At 42.1% G+C, this 10,266-nt stretch overlaps 1 protein-coding gene across 1 annotated transcript in view; it reads right to left on the reverse strand.

The window, feature by feature from the left end:
* Positions 1–2,695: 2,695 nt before the first annotated feature.
* LOC135091549 (uncharacterized) overlaps positions 2,696–10,266 on the reverse strand; it is a 52,739-nt gene continuing 45,168 nt past the window's right edge. Inside the window, exon 6 of the mRNA XM_063989290.1 lies at positions 2,696–3,169. Within this exon, the coding sequence (XP_063845360.1) occupies positions 2,696–3,169 (474 nt within the window). The remainder of the gene's footprint in view (positions 3,170–10,266) is intronic.

The raw sequence follows: 10,266 nt of genomic DNA on the forward strand, positions 1-10,266 counted from the left end.
TCCTCCTCCTCGTCCTCCTTTCCCTCTTACGAGAATTCTCTGTTAATTTTTGTTCCTTCATGCAGAGTATTTTGCCAACTATTTCCATGCCAGCATAAGCCTGAGGGAGTGGTGGGAGGGGAGGAGCCTTTTGCATTACTACCCTATCAGTTTATCATTAGCTTGTTAGAAATTACTTTCAAGAAACCTTTAACATTTGTAGGTTTGTTGCTGTTTGGTCATCCTTTGTAATCTTTTGTAATCGTCCTCCTCTTCCTCCTCCTCCTCCTCCTCCTCCTCCTTTTTCTCTCCCTCCTCTTCTTGTTTTTCCTCTTCTTGTCTTTCCTCTAAAAAATTTTCGTTTTTTTTTTCACACTTCATGATACTTCTTTTCCCTGCCTGACCTGGCTGAAGTGAGGGGTGGGTGGGGAGGAGCCTTCGTCTCTACTATCCTCTTTCTATTACTGTGTGATAGATAGTGCAGTCACCACAAACAGTTTCATATGAAACTACAGACAAGTTCCAGTTTGTTCTTCACTTGTGTTCCTTTGCATTTCTTTGTGTTTTTCCTCCACCTCCATCTCCTCATCCTCTTTCTCCTCATCCTCATCCTCATCCTCATCCTCTTTCCGTAATGCATTTCAAGGCTATACATCCTCTCTCTCTCTCTCTCTCTCTCTCTCTCTCTCTCTCTCTCTCTCTCTCTCTCTCTCTCTCTCTCTCTCTCTCTCTCTCTCTCTCTCTCTCTCTCTCTCTCTCTCTCTCTCTCTCTCTCTCTCTCTCTATACTTTATTTAAGGTACAGACGTATTGTTTTGCCAAGAGTCCCAGCAGGGCTGCTGAGAAGTATCTTTGACGTATTTAAAGTAGATATGAGTAAACATTATTATGGTTGTTTAATCCATGCATTTACAGCAGACTTGAAAATACTAAGGAGTTGGTGCAGTGAAGCTGTGTCTGCTGTACGAGCTGGTTTCACATTCGTGTATAGCGTGGAAGGAAAGACGGGAGGAATGCTTCTGTCCTAGCAAAAGGGATGATGAATTGAAAGTTCCTGGTGATGGCAGCTCGGATGGTGTGGCCGTGACGTTGTGCCCATGGCTGGCGTAGTATACCTAGGTGTGAGGTGCACTGCTTTTGGGTCTTGTACAAGACGCACAATCCTGTAACATCACGGCGCTGCTGTAGGAGTTGCATGGAAGGAGGTGGCTGGTCTGGTGGGGCCTTCAGACGTACCAAGCGTTGGGCTCTGTTTTGGACCTTGTCAAGAAGGCCCAAGTATGAATACGGGCAGGACGAGCAGGTGAGAGTGGGGAACTCCATAAGAAAACGGACTTGAGCTGGATATAAGGCAGTGATTCCCTGAGAGTCTAGAAGCCGGATACATTTAAGTTTCCAGGCAGCTCTCCTGGCGATGGTCCTGACGTGGCCAGTAAGCTCAAGGTGCTGTTCACCTCCACACCCACTACTGAGATGGACGTCAGCAAGGGCCGAGTAGGATGGTAGGGATGGGAGTGACAGGGGGAAGATGTCTCCGATAAACCAGCATCACCTGTCTTCTCGGGAGCCAGGTCCACTTGCCATCGCCGACACCATGAGACAATGGTCTGGAGGACCTGGTTGGTGTGTGCGACGGTCTTGCAGGGGTCATCACTGTCACAGGGAAATGTCAAAGTGCAGTCGTCGGCAAATGCATGGGCCTCAGGAATGAGATGGAGCAAATCATTAAAGAATGTGTTCCAGAGAAGAGGCCCAAGAACACTTCCTTGTAGGACACTGGCAAAAATTGGATGTTCATTAGAAGAGTGTCCGTTAATCACCACTGAGGTATCTGCCCCGCAGGTAGTCATGCAGTAATACGAGTAGTAGCAAATGACCGAGGAAACCCAAGCCATACAGCTTAGCGGTGAGGCTGTGATGCCACACCCTGTCAAACGCTCCCGCTATGTCGAGAGCAATGACGTAGGTGTCCTTTCCCTGGTCGAGAGGTTTATGCCAGGTGGTGGAGAGCTGAAGTAATATGTCTGCCGCTGACCTATTTGTTCGGAAGCCAAGTTGTTTATTGCTGAGCAGACGGTATGAGGTGAGAAACTATGTTATTTTTCTGCTGATGTGGCTTCCAAAATTTTTTCAAGAACTGAGAGGAGGGAGATAGTCTGTAGTTCTTTGGATCAGTCCTCTTGTCTTTTTCAGTCCTCTTGTCTTTTTTGTGAATTGCCACCACTCTGGCGCCCTTCCACAGGGTGGGCCACACTCCTGTAGTGAAGCATTGCTGGAAGACGGTGGTTGGGAGCGCTGCCAGTTGAGAGGCACAACGCTTTAGGATGTATGGACTGATGTTGTCAGGACCCAAGGCCTTGTTATTGTCGATTTGTGACAAGCGTTGACGAACTTCCTCAATAGTGATGGTGAAGGATAGGCTCGCGTTTGTAAGGTCTGGGACAGCAGGAACAGGGTGCTCAGGGTAAGTTGCTGTCATCTTTTTGGAGAAATAAGACGCGATTGCCTCAGCCTTGTCCTTATTTTTAGTAGCAACTGTACCATCTGGTTTGTGTAGTGGTGGAATGTCGTCATCCGTTGTGAGGCCCTGGTGCTGCTTAAGTGTGCTCCACCAGGTCTTGCTGCCCACTGAATGTCTCATGAAGCGCTCCTTATTAACGTGCGTAGGATGATGCGAGTAAAGTCGCCAAGCAAGATTTTTATTCTCAGCAGCCATTCTATACTGGTAACCGAACCAGGGCTGATCGAGTCTTTTGATGTCTTAACAGTGCGGGTGCAAAGTTGTTGACCTGATTATTTAGGTCACCAGGAAAGATGCTGCTCCAGGGCGTTTCATGCAGTGCATCGCAGAGACCCTGCCAGTCAACTGTGTTCCACAGCCAGTTGGTGCGCATTACTGGACCATCCCTCTGAGGTGTGACTTTGATCACGCTGAACACAGCCATGTGGTCTGACGATCCCACAGTGCCGAGTGAAGTACAAGTGACGGCGCTTTCCGGTAGATCACTGACGACAGGATCGAGAGATGAACCAGAAATGTGTGTAGGGAAGTCAACATGATTAGAGAGGCCATATATTGTTAGCAATTCTTCAAAGGACCTTGCACCGAGATGCTGGTTCATGTCTCCAACGATGATGACACGGTCGCAAGTGTGTTGCTCCAGCAGTTCATGGACTACTGGCTCACTAGCCTGCCACGGTGGACGGCACCACGCACACAACAGGATACCAGTGTGATGCTGGGTCCATAATACGCTCTCTCTCTCTCTCTCTCTCTCTCTCTCTCTCTCTCTCTCTCTCTCTCTCTCTCTCTCTCTCTCTCTCTCTCTCTCTCTCTCTCTCTCTCTCTCTTTGTCTTCGGTATGTTCTCTCCCTCTTCTCTCCCTTTCTTCTGCCATAACTCTCCCTCTGGCTTACTCATCTTCCTCTCCCTCGTTGTTGTTGTTGTGATCTCTCTCTCTCTCTCTCTCTCTCTCTCTCTCTCTCTCTCTCTCTCTCTCTCTCTCTCTCTCTCTCTCTCTCTCTCTCTCTCTCTCTCTCTCTCTCATTATCGCTGTCCATTTCTCCCTCATTTCCACCTTCCCTATCTCTATTCTCTCCCTCCCTCCCGCTCCCTCTCTCTCTCTCCCTACCAATCTTACTAACTCACACTCTCACTTACTCACCCAGACCAGCAGTCCCTCTCTCTCTCTCTCTCTCTCTCTCTCTCTCTCTCTCTCTCTCTCTCTCTCTCTCTCTCTCTCTCTCTCTCTCTCTCTCTCTCGAATGGCTATCAAGATAATTGGTTGTTTTCTTGCTAATGTTTATCACTTTTTTCTCTCCTTTCCCTCATTTGCTACCATCCCTCTTTCCTTGTTTTTTCCTCCTCCTCCTCCTCCTCCTCCTCCTCCTCCTCCTCCTCCTCCTCCTCCTCCTCCTCTTCCTGCTCCTCCTCCTCCTCTTCCTCCTTCTCTTTATTCTTTTCACAGCAAATTCATCTACGTAATTAATTCCAAGTTCTCTTTTTTTTTCCATTCTCCCTAATCCATCTTCTCTCCCCATCCCCCGTCTCTCTCTCTCTCTCTCTCTCTCTCTCTCTCTCTCTCTCTCTCTCTCTCTCTCTCTCTCTCTCTCTCTCTCTCTCTCTCTCTCTCTCTCTCTCTCTCTCTCTCTCTCTCTCTCTCTCTCTCTTTATCTATCTATCTTTCTTTTTACCTTATTTCTCTTTTCTCTCCTTTCATTCCAATTTCTCTTCTGTGTTCTATCTTTTATCCTTCTTTCTCTTTTCTCCTCTTTTTTTAATTCATTCCTTTATTGTCTCTTCTCCTCCTTCCCTTTCTTTTTCATCCATCTTTTTTTTATTTCTGCTTTCTTTATGTTTATTTCTCTTTCCTATCTTATTTTTTTCATTTTTATCATTCCATTCTTTCTTTCCCCTTTTCCTTCAACCTTCCTTCATTCTCTCCTTCCTTATTTCCCACTTCTTCTATCATCCATAGTTTTTTTTTTTTTTTTTTTTTATGTAGGAGGAACACTGGCCAAGGGCAACAAAAATCCAATAAAAAAAAAAGGCCCACTGAGATGCCGGTCCCCGAATAGAATCCAAAGCGGTAGTCAAAAATTGAAGAATAAGTGTCTTGAAACCTCCCTCTTGAAAGAGTTCAAGTCAAAGGAAGGTAGAAATACAGAAGCAGGCAGGGAGTTCCAGATTTTACCTGAGAAAGGAATGAATGATTGAGAATAATGGTTAACTCTTGCATTATAGAAATGGACAGAATAGGGCTGAGAGAAAGAAGAAAGAAGGGAGGGGAGGAATGCAGTTAGCAAGATCAGAAGAGCAGTTAGCATGAAAATAGCGGTAGAAGATAGCAAGAGTTGCAACATTGCGGTGATGAGAGAGAGGCTGAAGACAGTCAGTTAGAGGAGAGGAGTTGATGAGACGAAAACCTTTTGATTCCACTCTGTCTAGAATAGCAGTATGAGTGGAACCCCCAGACATGTGAAGCATTCTCCATAAATGGATGGATAAGGCCCTTGTACAGAGTTAGCAGCTGGGGGAGTGAGAAGAGCTAGCGGAAACGTCTAAAAACCCTTAACTTCATAGAAGCTGTTTTAGCTAGAGATGAGACGTGAAGTTTCCAGTTCAGATTATAAATAAAGGACAGACCGAGAATGTTCAGTATAGAAGAGGGGGACAGTTGAGTGTCATTGAAGAAGAGGGGATAGTTGTCTGGAAGGTTGTATCGAGTTGATAGATGGAGGAACTGAGTTTTTGAAGTATTGAACAATACTAAGTTTGCTCTGCCCCAATCAGAAATTTTAGAGAGAACTGTTTACTTCCTGAAGGGGTGGATGTCTACGAAAAGACGTGGAAAAGTGCAGGGTGGTATCATCAGCGTAGGAATGGATAGGACAAGAAGTTTGGTTTAGAAGACCATTGATGAATAAAAGGAAGAGAGTGGGTGACAAGACAAAGCCTTGAGAACACCACTGTTAATATATTTATGAGAACAGTGACCGTCTACCACAGCAGCAATAGAACTGTCAGAAAGGAAACTTGAGATGGAGTTACAGAGTGAAGAATAGAAGCCGTAGGAGGATGGTTTGGAAATCAAAGCTTTGTGCCAGACTCTATCACTGCTAGCTTCTCTCTCTTTACTTTCCTCCATTCCTTTCTTTTATTCCCTTTCTCTTTTCATTTCTTCTTTTCTCCATCTCCTCTTTCTTCCCTCCTTTTTCCCCTTTTAATAATGCATATCCTGTTTATATTTCTTCCCTGCTGCTTCCTCCGTCTGTTTTTCTTTATGTTCCTTATTTTTCATTCTACTCTTCTTGTTTTCCTTTGTTCTTTCCCATCGTTCCTTTTTTCCATTGTTTCCTTTTGTTTTCCTTTGTTTTCTTTCGTGTTTTGTTTTTCGTTTATGTTATTTTCTTTTCCTTTTTTTTCTCTTGTGTTCTCTACCATTTCCTGTTTTCCTCTTTTTGTTTTCTTCCTTTTCTTGTTTATCTCTCTTTTTCTTTTGTCCTCTTCCTTTCCCTGTTTTTTTCTTTATTTTCTTGCTCTCCCTGTTTCTATGTTCTGTTCCGTTCTCTTCCTCTTCTTATTGTTTATATTTGTATTCTGTGTTTCTTTCCTATTCTGTGTTCTTTTTTGTTCTCTTTCTCTCCCTCTTTCATCTTTTGTATTCTCTTGTGTTTCCTTCTTTTGTGTTCTCTTCACTTCCTCTTCCTATTCTTCATTTGTGTTCATGTGCTCCTTTTCTTTTTTCTTTGTGTTCTTTATTGTTCCCTTTCCTTTCCAGTTTTTTTTCCTTTCCGTTCTCTTCGTCTTCTTGAACATCATTTGTGTTCCCTAGTGTTCCCTCACCTTCCTAATGTTTTTTTTTTATTTATTTCTTGTTTTTGTTTCTCTTTTGTGTCCCCTTCTGTGGCTTCTCGTTCTTCTTTGTGTTTCCTTGTGTTCCCTTCCTTATCTTGTTCTTCCTTGATGTTCCTTTCTGCTCCCTCACCTTGCCAGTGTTTTCACCTCCCCGACACTGTCCCTCCCATTAACTAACTTTGGGCCTCCATTAAATCATTATTGAGACTTTCTAATACCCGGCAGGAGGAGAGGAGGAGGAGGAGGAGGAGGAGGAGGAGGAGGAGGAGGAGGAGGAGGAAGGGGTTCGAACTCTCTGCCTTTAAATGTGAGGAAAGTCAGTCAGCCAGCAAGTCCTGTGATTATTATTGCTGTTGTTGTTGTTGTTGTTGTTGTTGTTGTTGTTGTTGTTGTTGTTGTGGTGGTGGTGGTGGTGGTGGTGGTGGTGGTGATTTTGTTTTTCTTTTTGTTCTTGCTCCTGTTCTTGTTCTTGTTGTTTTTTGTTCTTGTTCTTGTTCCTGTTTTCTTGTTCTTGATTTCTTGTTCTTGCTCTAATTCTTGTTCTTGTTCTTATTCTTGTTCTTGTTCATCTTCTTCGTCTTCTTCTTTTATTATTATTATTATTATTATTATTATTATTATTATTATTATTATTATTATTATTATTATTATTATTGTTATTATTATTATCATTATCATTATTAGCAGCAGCAGCAGCAGCGCAGCAGTAGCTGTAGCAATACTAGTAGTACTAATAGTAGTAATGATAGTAGTAGTAGCAATAATAGTACAAGTAGCGGCAGAAACTGCAACAGATGTAGAAGTATAATTAGTTGTAGTAGAAGTAGTAATAGTGGTAGTAATAGTAGTAGTAGCAATAGTAGTAGTAACAGTAGTAGTAGTAGTAGTAGTAGTAGTAGTAGTAGTAGTAGTAGTAGTAGCAATAGTAGTAGTAGCAATTGTAGTAGTAGTAGTAGTAGTAGTAGTAGTAGCAATAGTAGTAGTAGCAATTGTAGTAGTAGTAGTAGTAGTAGTAGTAGTAGTAGTAGTAGTAGTAGTAGTAGCAGCAGCAGCAGCAGCAGCAGCAGTAGCAGTACTAATAGCGGTAGCGACACCACCAAGAAAACAAATACAAAAATCCTGTCAATGACGCAGCCTTCCAATAGCAAAGCATGTGCAGTTATTGAGGGAAGGCAGCGAGCCGTGCCAGTGTGTCCTGTGACGCGCTGGGAAGTGGCCTAAAATGTTTGGAAAATGCCCCCCCCAAAAATGTTATAACCTAGGATCTTAAAAATGCCTGAACTTATTAGGTATTCTTTAGATACACCTGTAATAAATGAGGTTTTCAACACACAGGTGAAAAAATGCTTAAAAATTTGACAAAGTAATTAACACAATGGAAATAGAAAGCAGATTTTTTCATCGATTTTCTCATTTATACTTTTCTTCCTTCCCCCTTTTCCTCGTCTCAACTTTTTTCTTTTTTATTTTATGTTTTCGTAGTGTATTTTTCTCCCTTTTCTTTTCTATCAACCTCTTCCCCTCTTTCCTCCCTCCCTTTTTCAAATTGTCCTTCCATCCCCCTCTCTTTCTTTCCCTCTCTCCTTCACTCCTCCACTTCCTCACTTTTTATTTTTCCCTCCTCCGCAGTTTCCCTCTCCTCCCTCCTCCATTCACTGAAAATATCCAAGTGAATTAACCTTAGAAAATAACAGGAAATACTTGTTATAAAGAAGCTTTTTTCTAGCTTACCTGGTATTAGATACAAGGGGACAAGTAGCTGGGGTCACCTGGCTTCTTGTAATGACTTGTAATGACCCGAGTTTCCTTGTTACCTGAAGTACCTACATGTGGCTGTGATTGTTTCTGATCTTTTTTTCCTTTCCTTCGTGTCTCTTTCCCTTCATTCTTTGACTCCTTTTTTCTTATCTTATTGTTTTGTTTACTTTCTTATTTACTTTCCTTCGTTTCCTTTGTTTTCATCTTTTTTTCCCTAATCACTTTATTTCTTTTCTTTTCTTTCATTTCTTGTTTCCTTCCTGTTATATTGTTTATTTATTGGTTTCTTTCCTTCCTTCTCCTTTTCCTTCCTTTCTTCTTTCATTTTTTTTTATTTCTAACTCTTGTCTTACTGTTTTCTTGTTTTTTTCCTTTTCCTTCTTCTCTTCCTTCGTTTCTTATACTTCCATTTTTTTTTCTGTTGTGTTATTCTTTTCTTGTTTTCTTCCTCTTTGTTTTTTTCGTTTCCTCTACTTTATTTTTTATATTTCTTTCTATTTTTCATTACTTTATTTTGTTTTCTTTTCCTTTTACTATTATTTTTTTTTGTTTTCTTATTTTTATCCTAATTTACTTATTTTCTTTTCCTTCTTCCTCACTTCTTTTCTTCATTGTCTCTTCTTTTTTTTTTTTTTAGCTTATTTTCTGCCTTATTTATTTTTCACTTCATTTTTTTATCTTCTTTTCCGTCTTTATTTCCTTTGTTCATTTATTTGCTTCTTTCTTTATTTTCTTTTCTTTCCTTCTCTCTTTTTCTTTTTTTTATTTTTATTCCTTATATTCTTTCCTTCCTTCTGTATCTCTTATGACATTTATTTTTCCCTCTTGTCTTTCACCTTCTCCTATCCGTTTCCTTTGATTTTCCATGTTTTTCCATTCTTCCCTCCTTCCTTCCTTTTTTTCACTCCTCTTGTCTTTCACCTTCTCCTATCCGTTTCCTTTGATTTTCCATGTTTTTCCATTCTTCCCTCCTTCCTTCCTTTTTTTCACTCCTCTTCTTCCCACTTTCCTCCATCACTCTCTCACTCGGCTCTCCGTTCTTTTGTTTCCCTTTTTTCCCCTTTTTTTCCTCTCCCCTCTTCTTCGTCCATTACCTTTCTTTTCTCACATTTTTTTTCCATGTAATTTTTCCCCTGTTTCCTTTTCTCATCTCTTCACTGTCTACCTGTCTTTCTTTCTTCCTATCTCTGTCATTATCTATTTTTTCCCATTTATTATTTTTCTGCCTCTCTTTCTTTTCTTGTCGATATTTTTCTGTCGTTTTATCTTCCCTCCAGCTCCTTACCCCCCGTCACTCCCTCCTTCTCCCTCCCTCTTACCCTCCTTCTCCCTCTTTTCTCCTTCCTCTTTCTTTTCTCTGTCCCTCCCACATTATCCTCATTTCTTCTTTCCCTCCCTCCTTGCCTCCATCCTTCCTCTTCTTACCTTGCTCTCTTCTCTTTTTCCTTTCCTTATCTCCCTTCTCCCTTCCTTCATCTACCTCCTACCTCCAACTCTCCTTCATTCTCTTCCCTTCTTCCTTTCTTCACCTTCCCATCCCTGCCTTCTTCCTTCCTTCCTCTACCTCCTGCTCTTCCCTTCTTCCTTCTTTCATACCCTTGTTTTTATCCTTCCTCGTGCTAACCTTTCATCCTTCCCTCCTTCCTCCCCTCCCTCCCATCATATCGCCTCATCTTCCCTCCATCACTTCACCGCAACCTCTCCCCCGCCTCAATCCCCCACTCTCTCTCTCCATACCCCTCCCCCTCCTTCCGCCTTGCCTAAAGTGGGACTGGCGCCTAAAATAACCTTGAGGTAGCGGTAATTAGAGGTAATTATTAGCGTGAGCCACGAGAATGAGTCTTATTAATGATGGGAAGCAGCAGCGACGGGAAGCGATTTGGGCGGGAATTTGGCAGGTGATTTGGGCTGTGTTTTGGGCGGGAATTTGAACGTCGATTTGGGCTCTTTTTTTTCGGTTTACATAGAAAATGTGGTGATAAAGACGGGTAGACTGGCTGTGGTAGTGTTTTTTCTCTCTCTCTCTCTCTCTCTCTCTCTCTCTCTCTCTCTCTCTCTCTCTCTCTCTCTCTCTCTCTCTCTCTCTCTCTCTCTCTCTCTCTCTCTCTCTCTCTCTGCTTTTTTCTTTTTTTTTTTTAGGTTTCAAACAGCACATTTTTAGTGGCCAGAATG

The sequence above is a fragment of the Scylla paramamosain genome, chromosome 37 (genome assembly GCF_035594125.1).
Source record: "Scylla paramamosain isolate STU-SP2022 chromosome 37, ASM3559412v1, whole genome shotgun sequence".
NCBI classification, from domain to species: domain Eukaryota; kingdom Metazoa; phylum Arthropoda; class Malacostraca; order Decapoda; family Portunidae; genus Scylla; species Scylla paramamosain.